We start from the raw sequence: 17,930 nt of genomic DNA, 5'->3' as shown, positions 1-17,930 counted from the left end.
AGGATTGCGGGAGATGTGCTGACAATAAACAACACAGTGGGAACATTTATTAGGAACATTGTGTTTATTAAGAATACAATTTTTTTTAAATGGAAGATGCTTTCTAAAGGAGCAGTGTTAACATTGCTATTCGACATATTTTAATGTATGGAATAACACTTGCCCCTTTTATTTTATTTCCGAAAGTAACCTATGAGAGATCCTGGTGTGTTTCACACTAAATTTTCAACCAAAGAACATGCCACTACAATCCTTGTCCTCTTTCCCACAAGACCTTCGGTGAGACTCCCAAGACATTTCCAAGTGCAGCCAGCGGCGTTTCCGCCCCCTCCCTCTCCAGCTAAAACCCACACGAGCATCGCGAAGAACCCTGGTCCCGCTCCCTGCTCTCCCTTCTCCCTCGTGGAGCGCCTGACACGCGCAGGCCAGAGCTGCGTGGCAAACTCCGCGCAGCAACTCCACGCTCCGTGCGGCGGGGAGTGGAGAGGCGCTCCCCGACCGGGCTGGGGGAACCTGCCTCCCGCGCCGCCGCCGCGCTCCCCCAACTTTCATTCATCGCCGGCGCCGCCGCGCACCCCCCGCCCCCGGCGGCTGTGCCGGGGCCGTGCCGGGCGGGCCGGGGCGGGCGGCGGCGCAGCCAGTGAGCGGGCGCGGGGCGCTGCGGGCGGGGCCGGGGGGGCGCGGCCAGGCCGGCCCTATATAGGGCGGCGCGGGGGGCGCAACCGGCTCCGTGGGAGCGGGCGAGGGGCGCCGCGCCGGGTAGGGAGGGGGGTGCCGGGTGGCCGCGTGGGGAGCTCTCGGCGAGGTGCCGGCGGCTCGTTCGGCTGCCGGCCGCGCTCGGGGAGCACTTTCGGCGGTCGGCGGCAGGCACCTTGCGGCGGGGAGGAGAGCCGGCCGGCCTGCGAGCGGCGGTGCTAGCCCATTGTTCAAGCGGAAAGACTCGGGGTGCGAGGGAAGGAGCCCGGCGTGTCGTCTCCATTCTCCCGCTCCCCTCCGCCGTTTCCCTCTGCGCCGGAGGAGCGCCGCCGCCAGGGAGCCGAGGGCCGGGCTGTTCGGCACCAGCACCGACAGCTCAGGTGCACCGGCGGGATCGGGAAAAGAGGCGCCAATCCTTCCCGAGGTGCTGCGCCTCGGGAGGCTCCGGGAGAGGAGGAAAGTTGCTCCCTTTCCTGCAGCAAGCCCAGGAGCTGCTGAACTGGCCTCACCTGGAAGGACTGAGCAGTTCCCACCTCTTCCATCAGGTGCCTTTGCCGCAGCAAAGCCACGGTATCCGGGAGACCACGGGGAGCAGAATAACACCCTTCCCCGCCCCTCCCGCTCTTGCTGCACTTCGCTTGTTATCTGCTCTGTCTCGCCGTGCTCCCGGGATCACAGGAGGATCTATAACTGTGATCTGTCACCGAGGAGAAGGTCGTGGATGAACTCCCTTCCAGCAGGGCAACGAATCACTTCTCGACTGCTTATTATTACCGTGGTCTAGGACCAGCCCTTTCCTGCTAAACTTGGCTTGGGAGCGTACAGCAGGAGGGGGCGCGGGGGGTGGAGAGCCAAGCCCAACAGCATCTTGTGTGTTTGACTTTTTTTTTCCCCTCCCTCCTCCTTCCGTGAGACAGTTTGATGAATGCCTGCGAGAGGGGTATGATTTGCTGAGGCGCCTCTGGCAGGGCGGTGTGCGCGCGGTGTCAGCCCCGCCGCCGCCCCCCGTGGGGCTGTGAGCGGCCCGCGGCGGGGGACGCGCGTGGGAGCGGCTGCAGCGCTGCGCGGGTCGCCGCGCAGGAAGCGCCGCTGGGCGGACGGGGCTCCGCGGCCTCTCGCCGGGGGCTTAGCGGGGAGTCACGGCTTTGGAAGGGGCGAAGAGGAACATAAGTAGCTCGCCCAACTCCACCGCACCCTGAGACCCTGGGTTTGCTTCGCTATCGTGGGGAGCTTGTGAAGACGAGACCCAAGTGTCGCCTCTCCCGGCCACCGACGGGCTAGCGAGGGACGGCCCGGGCGCGGCCCCGCGCCTGGCGAAGTTGCCTTCAGCAGCCGACCAGTGCCACCCGCCTCACTTTGTCGGGGTTGTTTTCTTGACTTGGCTTTGGATAGAAAAGACTTCACCGTCTCCGCACCGTGAAAGTTGCCCGAGCGCTCCCCGCGGCGAGGAGGAGGGAGGCGCGCCCCGCGCCTCCCCGGGGCCGAGGCCGGTGGGCCCGGCTGGGCTGCAGCGGGCGGTGATGATGTGCGGCTGGGGGAAGCTCACCCTGTCCCTGGGGCTGCTGCTGGCGATGGCGGGCGCGGTGGCGCCGCAGCCGTGCCCGGCGCAGTGCTCTTGCTCGGGGAGCACCGTGGACTGTCACGGGCTGGCGCTGCGCGGCGTCCCGAGGAACATCCCCCGCAACACCGAGAGGCTGTAAGTAACCCGGCCGGGGCGGCGGCGAGCGTCCCTCGGCCCCCTGCTCCCTTCAGAGCTCCGGCTGGCTGTCGGGCTGAGGTGGCCCCCGGCCTGGTTTAGGGTCCCGACGCCCTTTGGGTGGGGGTTTTTCTGTTCCCTTCTCCTGCTGCTTGCCGTGCCCGTTTCACAGCGATGCGCGGAGACACACGGAAGAGGTGGGCGCTGTTCCCAGCCGCTGCCTTTCATCCCGGGAAGCCGCGGTGAGCAGCGCGGTTCCCGCCTCCGCGGGGAGCGGGGGCGGGCACCACCGCGGCCGGGGGGCGCCCCGGGGCGGCGGCGGAGCGGCCTCTCCCCCCGCCGGCGCCCATTTCCCGTCAAACTTGGCTATTACGGTTCGCCTTCCCCGGGGCAGAGCCGGGCCGCGTCCCGGCCGCGTCCCCGCCGCGCTCCGCGGGCGTGGGCAGGGAGGCCCGGGCCGCGCAGCGCTCCCTCCCGCCGCGGAGCCGCGGTGGCCGGCGCGGGGGGCGGGCGGGGGCGCGCTGCCGGCGCTTCCCCGGCGCCAGCGCGCATCTGCCGGCGGGCGAGGGCACGCCGGGGTGCGATAGCCGCGCTCGCAGGGCACTCAGTGGTGCCGTAGCGGTGATCCCTCCCACCCTCCACCCGCGGCTGGGCTGTCTTCTGTATGTGGCCGGTTACTTACTGTATCAGGCTGCCTTTCAGAGGGGTCCTGAGAGTGGAAGTGGTGTGCGCATTATTTCTTACTCTCTGATAAGTCATTTAAATGTTGGCATGTGAACGCGCGTCTGGAGTGGTGAATTTCACTCGGGGAGAGTATGAGGGACACATTTGTCCCGGGACTCGTGTGGTTTCTTTACAGTGGTGTTTTGGCCATATGTGGTATAAAGCACTTAAAAACATACTACTTTTTTTTTTTTTTTTTTTCCCTAGCTACGCTGGGAATGAGCTGTAATTGTTAGAATAGCTTCCATGTAATACCACTTCCTAAAGATTTATCTCATTAATTGCCAAGTGTGGTTTTATTTGTAGTGATTGGAATTGAAAGATGTTTATTTCTTAAACTCAAAAAGTTATGAAAAAGAGGCATATACTCCAGAAGAAAAAGTAGTATAGAAGTATGATCAGAAATGCTAGGGCCTAAATGCAGGTTTCTGCTGCTTCTGAACTTGCTTTGCATCCTGCAGTCAGTATAGCTTCCTGTGCAGCAAGTGGAGAGCTTAGTTTTGGTAAAACCTTATTTCCAATTACTTACTCCAGCAGTTTGAAACCTTAATGCTTGTTTGAAACCTAATATTTGTTATAAGTATTTAAGCCCTATGCCACCTTTTTTAGCCATACTGGGAAATCTGAAATAGTGAAAACTGGGGTTTTTTTCAGTCACTTAGTTTTTGTAACAGTCAATTAAAGTTTGTAGCATATATATATAGGTGGACCTCTATGTGCCAAGTCTTGTGGTTTTTCTAAATGCAGTTATAAACACAGAGCCTTGAACTCTTCTATTGATAAAGATTGTAGTTAAACATGAGCTTTGTAATGGCAAGCAGAACTGACTTTCCAAGACACTCCTGCTGCAAAGTTTCAAACTAATGTTTTCAAGGTAAATTGTATGTCAGCTGCTTGGAAATTAGGAACTCACATGGTGTTAATTGTAAGAATGGTTTGTTGCATTCATTTATGTCTCCTAACTTCTGAAAATGCTGTGCCCCTGAAAACAAACAAAGCAATTAGCTTTTTAATGTTTAACAAATAGCTTCTTAATGTTTTAATTTTGCTGCTTACAAATTATTCTTCTTAGGGATCTTAATGGAAATAACATCACAAGAATCACGAAGACTGACTTTGCTGGTCTAAGGCACCTTCGAGTTCTGTAAGTTTTCTCTTTCACTCATTGATAACTCTTAGGATTGATGCTACAGGTTGTAGTTACATTTCAGTTCATTTTCTGGATGGGTTATCACTTTTTAGCTACTGTATTACCATATCTGAACCTAAAACTGCTCTGCCACATTTTATACGCTGTTATGCGAAAGTGAGCAGTTCCCTTAAATAAGATTTGTTTACATGTTTTTAATCTCCCTTTAAGATTATGATAACTTGAGGACTTAATTTAGCACATAGCTTGCAAGTAAGACTTGCTAAAATTGGTTAAATAACCATTGGAGTTACTTCAGTTTCAGGCTGTGAAATTTATAGTTCACACTGAAAATGGGCACTCTCAACCAGAACTACAAGGGAGTTAATTGAGAAAAAAGTTATTTCTTTAGCGAATGTAAAAACAAGTCCTAGGTGATTATTATTGCTCTTTTGTAGTTTCTGGACAAAAAAGAAACTTTACCATTGAAGTTGAGGAAGGAGTTGTTTTGTGGAATTTTTGGTTTGTTTTTTTTTCTTTGTTTTAAAAAAAAAATCAAGTATTAAAGATTTTAAAATTTGGTGGTAGTTTGTGTGTTTTTTGTTTGTTTTTGTTGCCTTTTTTTTTGGTTGGGTTTTTTGTTTTCTGAAGTAAATATCTAACTACTTAGCTTATTTAAGGCCGGTTTAATTTGAGCAAGTGGTCTTGTAAAATCCTTTTCCTTTTCTCTCTCAAGTAAATATAACATTGTAGAAAGTTTTGACTTTGTTACAAAACAGGGATACTCTTACAGTTACGATCTCTGTGCAGTCTTTAGCTGGTGCATCTCCCAACACCACAATTCAGAGATGTGGTTTTGTTATTCTCCAATGAGGCCAGTATCACCTTCTTACTGCTCGGCTGGAGTCTCCCAGCTTGCCGAAGGGCAGTGATGTGTGTGCATGTGAGCATGCAGCCTCTGGGCATATGTGTAGCTTTATAACTTGTAACTCCTTAAGTAAATGAGCAAACCTTTTATTGATTCCTGTTTCTTTTACCAAGGCTTATTTTCTTACTTTTGGTTATATGAGCCCGTGTAAATTGCTGGTGACAGGGATACAGAAGGTTAAAGTGGATGTCACTCTACTATAGCTATTGGATTTTTTTAAAGAATGTGGCTGCCTTAATGACCATTGTTGATGTGACAAGCTCTCTGAGAGATATTATAACTTACATCTAAAAATTTCTATATTTCAGTCAGCTCATGGAGAACAAGATTAGTACGATTGAGAGAGGAGCATTCCAGGATTTAAAAGAACTGGAGAGGCTGTAAGTATATTTAATTCTAAACATTTCAACTTTTGGAGGGTCAAATTAGTTATGTGTCAAGGCACTCAGGCTTCAGATTTTTTAAATACTTTTGGTTTTTTAATTTGTGATTTCTAGACATAAGAGATTTACTGAGACATAAGGGAAATAAGAAATTTTCAAGCAGTATTTAGGGGACTCGGTTGGCGGGGAGCATTCAAGAGCAGTCTGGATTCAAAGTGAAAACTGCGATTATCTCATAGGAAATGGTTTCAATACTATCTAATATTTTCACTTTAATCTTGAATACACAAGGACTTTTGAGAACTCAAATGCACCAAAAGTAGGCTCTCTGACCTGTAGTGTTAGATGTTTTATACAATGCCTTATTAAAAGTAACTATTGGCTATAAAATGTTTTCTTGTTACGTAGCAGTGATTCACTTCTACTCCAGGTTTTTTTATGATGGAAGCTTTTACAAAGCTTAGAAAAAAATACGAACTATTAGTTTTCAAAAATAATTTGAATTTGGATTAAAAAAATTGTGTGCTGTGGGGAGAGAAGATGGAACAGAGATGAGAGGACCTTATCTGGTGAAGTTGAAGTACAAACACCTCCTTGGTTGCAGTGAGATCTAGAAAATGAGTAATTCCCAAGCTAGTTTTCAGTATGTGCCTTCTTATTTTGTTACACTTTAAATGAAAATATTTTTAAATGTATTGTGAAACTTGGGACAACCGACTTGTTAAAGGCAGGATGCTGCTTGTTGGACATAGTGTGGAGCCTGGAAAATATTAATATATATGTTCTTGTAGAACTTGACTCGGGTCTTCGTTATTAGGCATCGTAGTTGTTGCATTTTCATTATATCACTTTTTCTTTAAGCATGCCTCTGAGGTCTTGTTCAGTGTTTCATTTGCTGCTGCTTTAACTTGATAGAAGTTTTTCTACTGTACTCAATTGAAAAGCAGCAGTGGCCTGAACATAGTTTGTCTTCTTAGAGTTTTGTCTTATTACAACTTTGTACCCACAGCTGCTGTGTGTTTAAAACAAAAACCTCCGCAAACCATTATGGTTTGGTTGGTAATTTAGATGAAGCTGTTCAAGAGAATTAGTAACCACCAGTGTAATTATGATATTTCTATAATAGTTGAAATATTATGTACTTGACATAATTACCTTATTTTTTCAAATAAGCCAAAGTAACTTTTTGACCTAAAAAATTAGTGTTATTATATAGTGCAAGTTTTTTTTTTCAAATAAATTTTAATGAGATTGATTACTCTTTGGAAAAAAACTGGGTGTGCATTTGTAAGTCATATTAAAACACTTAATTCAATGCTTTTTTACAATGTGTTTTCAACTTCGTACCAAGTGTAGGGATTTAAAACAGCTTTTCCTGCTGAGGGATAGATTGGAATTATATATGCACATTCCTAAATTTGGTTTATGGTGTCTAGATAATAAATTAAACAGCAGTGTAGTTCATATTGCAAAGTAAATACTCATATGTGAAACATGAAAAAACATTGAGGTCCACACTGTGTATATAGTTTGTCACAGATACCAAATACTTAAAGTTTTTAAACAGTTTATCAGCAGCCTTAATTCTTAACTGTTTCAGAGTAAGATCCTGCTATATGATTGATTAACAAATTTCAAAGAACTTTAAGGCTTTTACTGGTTATATTTTTGAAGTATAGAATTGTTTTACCAGAGAAAAATGAACTTCAGTAGTTAAAACTTACTTGTCTGATGTGTTTGTATTTTGCCATTACATTGTTTCATTTTTCTTTGGTTTTCCCTTGATAATTGGAAAACAATAGCTATTTTCCATTTACATAAGATTATAGTTCTGAAGAGAAGTTTTGATACTTTTGGATACTTTGTGGGTTATATTTGTTCATCCTTCAGCAGGCAAACTATACTATCTGAAAACGTAATTATTTAGACCTATGAAGTTAGATTATGTTTTGGCTTCAGAGTTATATTACATTTGCTCCAACACTTGTCAGTTTCTTTAATTAGCTGGAATTCAGTCCATGTTAGGTGTGTGGATGCCTTGTAATTTGAATATATATGCAGGGTGTCTTTAAACTGCCCCAGCTGTTGGCTAAGAGCAAATATTTCATATTTGTGGGGAAAAGCTGAGAAAATTCTTCTTGTTTACAACTGCCAAGTCCATCTGATGAAAGCACATTGTTATCTGACAGCCAATTCATCTCCTTGGAATTTTTAAATCCAAAATGATTTCTCAGGAAACCTGTGGGTACTTCATTCAAGTATTTTCTTTTATGCATTAAATAGCAAGCGCTTTAAAGCTTTGTATTTTTTTTTTTTTTTCAGTGTGTGAGTGTAGGGTGTCACATTTTCACTCCAAGTGTGATGTGCCAAGCTGCTGTCAAAGAATACCTGATACAGACCTTTTAGCATTCAAGCAGAGGGTGTAAGAGAACTTCAGGGCAGCTTAAATAAGTCCATTTAATTTATAAGATTGTTTACATGTAATACTGCTTATGTTGAAATATTCTGTGCTAGTTTATACAGGCTTAATTTTAAAAGAGATTTCCTGTTCTTCAGTACTCTTCAATGTGAACAACAGGCTTCACAGAGTTTCTCTTTGGGAAAAAAGAAATGCCCATCTCTCTAAGTGAAGTGCTGGGGGTTTGTTTGTTTGGGTGGTGGCTTTTTGTTTGTTTCTTGGGTTTTTTTGGTTTGTTTTTAACTGCAGTCTCAGTTAAATTTTTTAGACCAGTAACTCTGATTTCCAAGGAGCTGTGTGGTTGGTTAATTAGTTACTTGTGAATGCTCACTTATAGGTCTGATAATTCAAAATGCTGGATATCCTCAGCTCTTTTTAATGGGAGGACCTGAAATGCTTTGCAAAATTAATCTCAGAGAGGAGAAACTTTTGACCTCTTCACAAGATATCTGCTTAAGATTGAATTTTATTAAATCCATATAAATCTGCCAGGTGGTTTCTCCTATAGCTTAATAAAATAACAGCATATCTTTAGTACACTATGTAAGTTAGTATGTACACAAAGCTGTTTGTGACCTATAGACCTAATATGTTCCACAATGGGAATTGGTGTCACACCAGTGTAATTGTACAAGTGCAATGGCAGCCAAGGCTGCAGTAAATACTGCTGTAAAAAGTGATTATTGTTACAGCAGCCTGAATTCAAGTAAAAGTTTTATTTACAATTAGCTATTGTGTACCTATGCCTGCTACTTAAGAAATAGGGGGGGGAAAACAAGGTGGAAATTAGCAATTTAGTAAGTTTTAGGTTTGTAGAAACTGTAGTAGCTAGAGAAACACTGGTGAAGTTGATATTGCTGTAAGCCTTTTGGATGAATACTTCTGTGAGAAGTCTTCAAGTCAAACAAATGGCTATACACTGCAGTGTTCACTTAATTCCAATCTCTGACTGATTTGAAGGCTCTTAAAGGCTGAGCTCTTAAGGTTCCAGTCCAAGCCAGTTTTGTACAACACTGCCTGAACTGGCTTGTCTGCCACAAATATGATTTTTTTCACAGACTGGATACTGAACAGAAGAATTGGTCTGTTTAGTTGTGTAGGTGCTCTGTCTGCTGAAACAATGCTCTTTGGTTGAGAAATGGGCTGTTAGCACTGAAGTTCAATTGGGACAGCTTGTACCAATGAGTACATCATGAAGCACTGCTAAAAGCTCTTGGACTAGTTACAGTCTTGACATCTGCAATAATTACAGTATTTAACATCTGCAGGACTTTCTTTATTATCTATAACTCATATGAGCCCATGTTCTTGAGCAGGGCCTCTAAAGAGTATATGGCTCTTCAGGAAATGGCAAGTGCCATAGAGAGAGGGTTGGATGTGGCCTCTTAGGGTTTGAACCTCTATTACAGAGACCACAGTCATGTGTCAGCAGTGGTTTTCAATATGCTTCGTGGCAGGAAGACAGAAAGGGTCAAGACATGGAGGATTTTTCACAACACTTCTGGATCTCCAAAGACCACTGCTTATTATGGGGGACAAAGCTTTTTGAAACAATTCCTTATGACAGTGTGAAATCAAACACTTGTTTCTTCTTTCTTCATAAAACTGTCATCTTGGGTGTGATGTTTATATTAGTTGAAATAGTATATTAAGACAGCAAGATGAAGATAAACTGAAAGCTTCCACTTAATGAAAACTGACACTGTTAGACACAGCTTTAAAAATAATTTTTAGTAAGTGTAGGCCATTGTATCCCCAAGTTCACCTCATTCTCTAGTGTTGCAAATACTTCTCAAAATATGCCAGTGTTTTTACAAGTTATTGTCATTTGGAGGGAATATAAAATTTTGTTGAAGACAGCTGCCATAGACTGTTGAACCAGTTTTGTAAGAAGCTACTTAAATCTAAAATTTGTTTACAGTTCTGTGTAGTCTAGAAATAGAGGGTTGTCAGGTTTTTGAGGGCTAAATATACTCTTCACATGTTTACAGAGAAGAGCAGTTACCTTTTCATTTATAAAAAAAAAAGCCTGATAGGAAAACTTTTCAATCATAATTTTTCCAAATATGTTTTTTAATTCTAGTAGTTGGGATTCCAGCTCTTACTATGACAAGGAAAAAAATGTCAGAATAGGAGGAGTTTACAGAAATAATTTCAAAATTACTTACTTTTTTTCTTCCTGTATTTATGAATAATCCAGTGAGGGAGCAGTATGTCCCTAAAATGCAAATTTAGAGTCTGATTCTGCAGACCTTTACCATGTGAATAACTTGGTTTGCTTGAGTAGTCTCACTGATTACTCCTGTGAGAAAGGTTACTAGTGTGGCCTAAAAAGCTTCCAGGCCAAGCCTCCCTATTTTTTATACTTGAATTAGCAAATTTTATTTTTAAAATGTCTATATATTATGTTAACAGTTCTAAAGTGTTACCTGTGTAGACTTAAAAAAGGCAAACTATGGGGGAGAAAAAAACCAACCCAACCCAAAACCCCATAAACAAAGGAAAAATAAGCCACCAATCCCCCCCCAAACCTATTTCTGCTGAAAACTGGTGTGTAGACGAAATGTTACTCTCAAAGGAATAACTTCATCTTCTGATTTGGTGTCTGAGCTAAATACCCCCACCATACCTCCCTGAAAAACAGCCCCCCTGAGCTACATGATAAATTAGTAAGCTGCAGTCATGAGTTCAAGAAAAGAATGCTGAGCATCAAGCTGGTACATGAAGTAGCTTTTAAACTGAAATCTACCTGTTGTGTTTTCATGTTTCTTACAATGCATACTGATGCAATATTTCAATTTTTATAAAAGATTTCAAGAATTAAATGTTTTGTTAGTTTGTTGATTTTTCTAAATTTTTACAACACAGTTCTAAAATGCCAAACCGAGGAATTGTCCCTACTTGCTATTTACTTGGGCTCTAGCTCCATGAATACATTAAATCAAGTTATTCAAAGTTAACATGAAGAGAGCACTTACTTAGGTGTGTACTTATGAGTGTTTGAGTAGTACTGAAAGTCACTATTGTTTTGTACATGCTGTGGATGAACAGTTTGAAACTTACAGATGTGCCATAGTATAAAAGAAAAAGTATATTTCAACTACATAGCTTCAAGAAAAAGTTCTTTCTACTGAGTAAACAAACTGTAGTACTAGGTGGATTTCTTTCCAGGATACAGATTGGTATGTGAAATTACTATGTGCATCTTCAGCTGCAGCATGGGCTAAATTATAGCATCAATACAAAGAACATCATCTTGTCAAAAATATTAAATGGGCTTCAGTAAAATAAAGTGGGGTTTAGTTGTATTCATGTATTGCAGGGCTAGAGTTATCCATTTGAGCTCTTAGTCAGATAAATGTAGTAAATTATTACACTGCATTAGCAGGTTTTGAAATTACAAAATCAAAACTGACTTGGGAGTTACCATGATCTCTGAATGCATGGGGTGTTACAGAGCATCTCATCTGACAAAGTCATGCATTGCAGGGTAGATTAAGAAATGAAATGTTCCATCTAGGAAGGCAAGTACAAATACAGTTTGTCTTGGGCTTAACTGCCCATCAGGCCTGGGCATTTATCAAGGGCATTAACAGCTGCTTCAAAATAGACTAGATGAACAAATACTATAATTTCTGTCTAGTCTACAAAAGGGCTGTATTATATATATGCTCTTTCTTAGGATGCAGATTTACTGAATCACTGATGGGAAAAAAACCACGCTGTCCAGAGATTAAAGTAAACCTATGTGCTAATATTTTGTTATGTATTGATGTGTGGCATGAGATTGCAGTTTTATTCCAAATTGACTAACTCTATCAATAAAATAAACATTCCAAGTAGGAAAATACTTTTAAGAGAGGAATGGCAGTATTTTCTGTGAGTCTTTTAAATGTGAGCTGCATCAATAAATTAATCCTAGAATAAGCAGGCTTGGGCTGAACTTTTTTCTGAGTTTTGAATCTGATAGTATATAGTCTTTTCAGTTACAGAAGAAGTGGTAGAAACCTTAGATTTCATATCTATGAAGCTATGTGATCAAAATTTAGCAGCAGGTACTTCTGGAAAAAATGTTGAATGTCATCTGTTTTTATGATGTGGTTTTGGGTTTTTAGCTGAAGCAAAATGACTTCCCCCCCCAAATTTACAGACAATTAAGTGTCAAAGCTAATGTGGAGTTTTAGGATCCCTGGCAAAAATTCTGTTAGCAGTAGAACCACTATTCCAGGAATCATTTCTCTCACTATCATTACTAAAAACACAGCTGATAAATGAGCAATGTTTCATCTTGTGCTTGATTATAAAGTGTGTCAATGAAATCAGTTTTTAGGGATAAAACCTTGTCTTATATAGTATAGAAGTTGTACTGAGCTCTTAGATTGAGTTCTTAGCTCTTTAGATAAATTTTGTCTTGAGTTTCTTTTCTCACTGAATGCTGGTTTTCATTGTGGCATGCAAGTTCCTTACTGGTCTGAGAACTATTTTTTTTTCATTTGGGGTACATTCTGAGCAGTTCTGGCTACAGCTGCTGGGGAAGTCTGGGTTTGACTGCCTAAAACCCGTGGGATTATTCATGTGCTTGCTTTTTAAGGCAGCTTGATGTTAGGCTTGTCTCCTCCCTGTGGCCTTGGTACTTAATCACCTTTGTGGCTTCGGTCTATGAGCAGTTGAAGAGTTAATTCCTTCACACAGGTGTGTCACAGGTAACTGAAGAATAAGGAGCTCAGGTAGAGAGACCTGGTTTTGGACAGCCCTGAAGGGGATGGGCAGTTATTCCTGGTTAATCACGGATGTGAGAAATCCTTCTTTTAGCTAGTCTTGCATAGTTTAAGGGCAATGCACCACACATTCCTCCTCTTAGAACAGGGAGGAGACCACAAAGCCTGCGGTGTTAATCACTTACCAGTGGAATGTGGGACTGTATTTCATGAATTATACAGGCCACGTGTAGAAATAGTTTTTTAAAGAAAAATAACTACAGTAGTACTTTTAAATTATTCTGTATTAACAGACTTTTGTCAAAGCAACATCGAATATCTGCTTTAAAAATGTCTGTTGAATCAGAGATAGACAAAGGCTGCTTTTGAAGACAGCATATAAAAAGATGCAGTGTTCTAATGGATTTTTAAAAAATTAATCATAGCTACATTTTGATTACAGAGCACTACAAAATATTTGATAAAACTAATTCCAAGAGCAATGTTCTTCTGAAAAACTTGTCAATGCCCACTATTTATTTTTATTATATTTTATTCATCTCAGTGTCTTTTCTCATGGGACTCCTTTTATAGGTCTAGAAGTCAAACTGCAGTGAGAAGTCCTGTTTGCTCTTTGCAGACCTTTTTACAAATTCCAGGGCAGGAAGGCTGTTTATTTTTCCCACATCTGTTTTGTGCTCATCCTTTGTGGCATTGTGTGCTGGATGCTCTTCTTTCTGCTTCCTCTGAAATGGGTAATTTGCACTGTTGCAAAATGGTGAAACTAGATCTGATTCTGCAGAGCTGTTGTGCCAATGTTTTTGTTTCAAAGGGTGTTTTTTGTTCAGAAGCTATTTTAAATGGATTCTATAAAGCACTGCTATTAAACTTAAAGCTACACATTTTAGTTTTACTTTTAAAAATCATATTTAGTTTTTGTAGCATGAGTTCAATTTTTTTAAATGCTGATTCAATATTAGGTGGCCACAGGTGAAAATTGACTTGTCATTACATTTTAATATAGCATATTTGAAAGATTATGTAAGATGCTCCTTATTTTGATTGCAGAAATCACACTTCTATCTGGAGTCTTAGAGATGAACTCCAAAATGTATGAGGGATCTGGTTGCAACTTCAGTGACTCATACTGTTATATTACCTCATTTACTATGAAGAACCTGGTTGAAACTTCATCCGAAGAAGCATTTTATTTTCCTGTGTTCTTTCATAGTATGTGTTCATTGTGCTGACTTGTCTTTAACAATAGTCTAGACTGTTAGTCAAATACAACATGGCAAAGTCTCCCTTCATTTTACCTTAAGGCACACTTCTGATTTAGTTTGGCAAGATGTCTGTACAGGTGCTCTAGAAAAATACTTGAGTGAAAATTTACTGTGGTAACTTCATGCCAGAAAGACAGTTACAAGCCTATCAGGACTATCTGCAGGCCTTTCTTGTCTTTCTAAACAATCTCTTCAAACCCTAGCTAAGTTCCACCTACTAGATCAGATCAGCTTTGCCTCTCCTCTTTCTTTGCCTTTTTTTTTTTTTTTTTTTTTGCTTTCTTGGAAGTAATCCCAGGTATTGTCAAATCCTTCTTGTTTTGGCTGATACTTGAACCTCTTTTACTCTATGGCGTCACATGTTTTAAACATGTAGTATGTTTTATAACTTGTTTCCTTCTTCACAAGATTGTGGAGGCTTGAAGAAGCCTCTGTAGATTGTCTAATCCCCTGCTACTGATTAACTCAATGTCCATCCAAGCAGGTGTCTGAAGGCTGTTTCCAGTTGGGTTTTGAATCTCTCCAGCAATGGAGAGTCTTCATCCTCTCTGGGCAGCCTGTTCCAGTGTGTGACTACTGTCACAGTCAAACACTTCAGTTGAAATACAGTTTTCCTGTACTTTGATTTCTACCCATTGCCTCTTGTCCTTTCACTGTGCACCGCTGAGAAGAGTCTGGCTCAGTTTTTTTTACTTGGGATGAAATCACATCACTTATTTGTACACATGAAGTATTTATAGGTATTGAGATATCTCTGAGACTTTTCCTCCTCAGGCTAAACAGTCCCAGCTCTCTCAGCTTCTTCCAATGTGACAGGTGCTTCAATCTGCCTCCTTCATCATTTTAACAGTTCTTCCCTGGACTTGGTCCAGTCTCTTGTGGTGGGGAATCCAGCACTGGGCATAGCTCTCCAGATGTCTCACCAGTGCTGATTTTAGAGGAAGGACCACATGCCTTGACCTGCTGGCAGCACTCCTATGATTACAGCCCAGGATGCTGTTGGCCTGTGCAAGGGCACATTGCTGGCTTCATTTGAATTTCTTATTCACCTGCACCCTAGGCAGCTGGTGGTTCTCCAGTGTGTGCTGTTGTATGGAGTTACTCTTCTTCAGGTTCAGGGCTTTCCATTTCCCTTTTGTTGCCCTTCCTAAGTTTCTGTTTTCAAGCAATACTCCAGCCTGTTTGTGTTACTATCAGGCAGTGCACAGACTTAGTGCCTCAGTCACTCTTTCCAGTTTTTTCATCTGCAAATATGCTGAGGGTGCAGTGTGTCCCATCTTGCAGGCTGTGAATGAAGTTTTGAGCAGTACTGGTTCCATTGCTGACCCCTGGAGTATATCACTTGAGACTGTTCTCCAAATGGACTTTGTGCCCCTGACCACAGCTCTTTGAACTTGGCACTTTTGGCAGTTTTCAGTTCACCTCACCATCTGCTTTTGTACTCTGTCAGTTTGTCTGTGAGGACAACCATTATGAATGGCAGTGTCAGAACCTTTACTGAAGTCAAGATAAACATCTACTGCCTTCTCTTCATCTGCCAAGTTCCTTATTCATTGTAGGAGGCTACCAGGCTGGTCAGGCATCATTTTCTCAGCGTTAAATCTGTGCTGACCACTCCCAGTCATCATCTTGTCCTTACTGTGTCTAGAATAGAAATAGAAATATTTTGCCCAGTTGCCTTCCCAGGCATTGAGATGAGGCTTCCTAGCCCACAGTTTCCTGGCTTTTACTGTGTTTTTTGTGCTTTATAGTGGTGTAGGCAGAATTAATAAGAATAATGACTAAATATTTATGGAAATATATTTTCTGTTGAAACAGTAAGGAATATAGAAAACAGCAGCCTTAGTTTGTCTTTTCTGTGTAGTGGAAAAAAAAATGCTTTAAAAAGGTAAAGTAAGTATAGACTCTTGACAGCACAAAATACTGTTCTGCATAATGTAGGGAGAACTGATTGGGATACTAGAGGAGTGTGGTAATTTTGGACTTGACATCAAACTCACGAGAGAAGAAAATGAAGGACAGAAAAATACCTTAGGTTTCAAGTAGCGTGCACTAGTTCAATGTAGTGCTATAGCTGAGAAGTACTTTCCACTGCTTCCTACACAAATAAGAAACTGAGTTTGCAGTAGTGTCCTGCTGCTGTTCAGAATTTACTGAAACAAATATCTAATTTATATTGGAAATTAAATGGGGAATAACTTAGATGTCTTTTTTAGCTAGTCACTATGTAGCCTGGAAAGGGGAGTCCTGCTTAAGTGGTTCTTGACCTGGGGAAAACCTTGGACATCCAAATGCTGTAAGAACAGCTTTGAACTTCTCAGATTCCAGTTGTTACTCTTGTGGTTGGTGAACTTGATATTGTTAGGCTTAATGAGATTATGAGTAGTTTGACTAGAGAAATTGTCCTTGCAGAGAATTCTTAATGGAAAAACTGGCACAATCTCTTGCTTAGCTCTTAGTTCTTGAGCTTTCCTCTCACTTGATGACATGCAAGTCACATTCAGAGACAGCAGTTGCCAGATGTGTTGGAGTTCAGCAGATTGTGGCTTTGGACATGGATGCACAAATATTTTCTGCCTCTGGCAGATATAGCACAATGTTTTTTGTAAGAAAGTAGTGATTTGCCTTCCTTTCAGATGGAAGTCTAAGTTAAGTCTATAATTTCTCTGTTGAGGCAGTAGGAATCACTTATTCTGATATCTGTTATTGTCACTCTGTATATTAAAGTAAAATGTTTTGGACATCATACTAAAGCAGCCCATGGCAATGATTTGGGTGCTGTGTAATAGCTTTCTCTTCTGAAGTACTTGGATAATTTTGTAGGTGGCTTCTGTATTTCCTGAGCTCATAAAGCCTGAACTGATGTTAGACCATACCAGAGGATGCATATTCCTGTAACATCTTGAAACTGTTTAAGGAGCCTTGTGGGCTCAGGTGTGAGTATAAAGTGCTCCTGGGTGAACATGCAGAAGTTTGATTACTGACATATTCTTCCCTTTTAAATTGAAATGTAATGTAAACAGGCTTTTATGCTTTTAAAGTTTATGTATGTTTTGCAAATGAGCTTCACTGAGCTGTTACATGCTATTTTTAAATGGGTGTAATAGTTATTTCCTCTGCTGACAAACAGAAGGTGTGGCTATGCTCCTTTGAAGAATGCAATTTCTAACCTGTATGGTGCTGTGTGCTACTATGTGCAGATAGTGTATTTACTTTTCTAGGCTAACTTTCAAGGAGGAATGAAAAATAATGAATTCTACTATCAATAGTCTTTGAGTTAGGAGCATTCAATCATTTTTCTGAAGCAGTGGCGGTGGGATAAAATGCATCTGTCCTGTATTTAGGGTTTTGGAAGACTCTCATTCTCTATGCATCCAATGGGATAGGCTGGTTCTAATTAAAGAGCACAGCTGATTTATAACTGACTTGAAACAGCTTTTAACTTCGATCAGCTCTCGAGTTATCTTTGAGGGCTTCTTTTGTCCTACAGGATCTATGGGTAGAATTGCATCTACTTGACTAAAATCCATTTGAAACCTGCTTAGGTGGGACAAAAGAGCAGCCTTCCAGTACTTGTGAGGTGGTTATGAAAAACATCAAGCCAGGCTCATTGCTGTGGTGAGCCAACAAGCATAAATCAAAGTGGGAAGTGTGCTGCATGTAAGAGCAAAACTTCTCTGTGAGGACAGTCAAGAACTGGGACTGCTCATTTTCCCAGAGAGGCTCTACAGTCTCCTACACCTTCTCTGGCTGAATGTAGTTGATGCAGTGGGATCAGAAACAAGTTACAGTGAAGGCTGTAACAAGTCTGAAACAAATATGTGTGAATTATAGCAATTGCAGGTGATTACATTGTACCCAGTGCAATCAAGATTTTTTTCTTTCCTCCCTTCCTCCTCCGTGCATGATTGCTACTGGATCATAGTTATTGTGGCAT

At 42.0% G+C, this 17,930-nt stretch overlaps 1 protein-coding gene across 3 annotated transcripts in view; it reads left to right on the top strand.

Moving 5' to 3' along the window:
* The first annotated feature begins 1,823 nt into the window (after positions 1–1,823).
* SLIT2 (slit guidance ligand 2) overlaps positions 1,824–17,930 on the top strand; it is a 258,432-nt gene continuing 242,325 nt past the window's right edge. For all 3 annotated transcript variants that reach the window (XM_059845090.1, XM_059845089.1, XM_059845088.1), the window contains exons 1-3: positions 1,824–2,392; positions 4,188–4,259; positions 5,481–5,552. In XM_059845090.1, the coding sequence (XP_059701073.1) occupies positions 2,217–2,392; positions 4,188–4,259; positions 5,481–5,552 (320 nt within the window). In that variant the 5' untranslated portion in view covers positions 1,824–2,216. The remainder of the gene's footprint in view (positions 2,393–4,187; positions 4,260–5,480; positions 5,553–17,930) is intronic.

The sequence above is a fragment of the Haemorhous mexicanus genome, chromosome 4, assembly GCF_027477595.1.
Source record: "Haemorhous mexicanus isolate bHaeMex1 chromosome 4, bHaeMex1.pri, whole genome shotgun sequence".
Classification (NCBI taxonomy): domain Eukaryota; kingdom Metazoa; phylum Chordata; class Aves; order Passeriformes; family Fringillidae; genus Haemorhous; species Haemorhous mexicanus.
The sequence above is the reverse complement of the archived record's forward strand: the minus strand, read 5'-3'. Positions and strand labels throughout refer to the sequence as shown.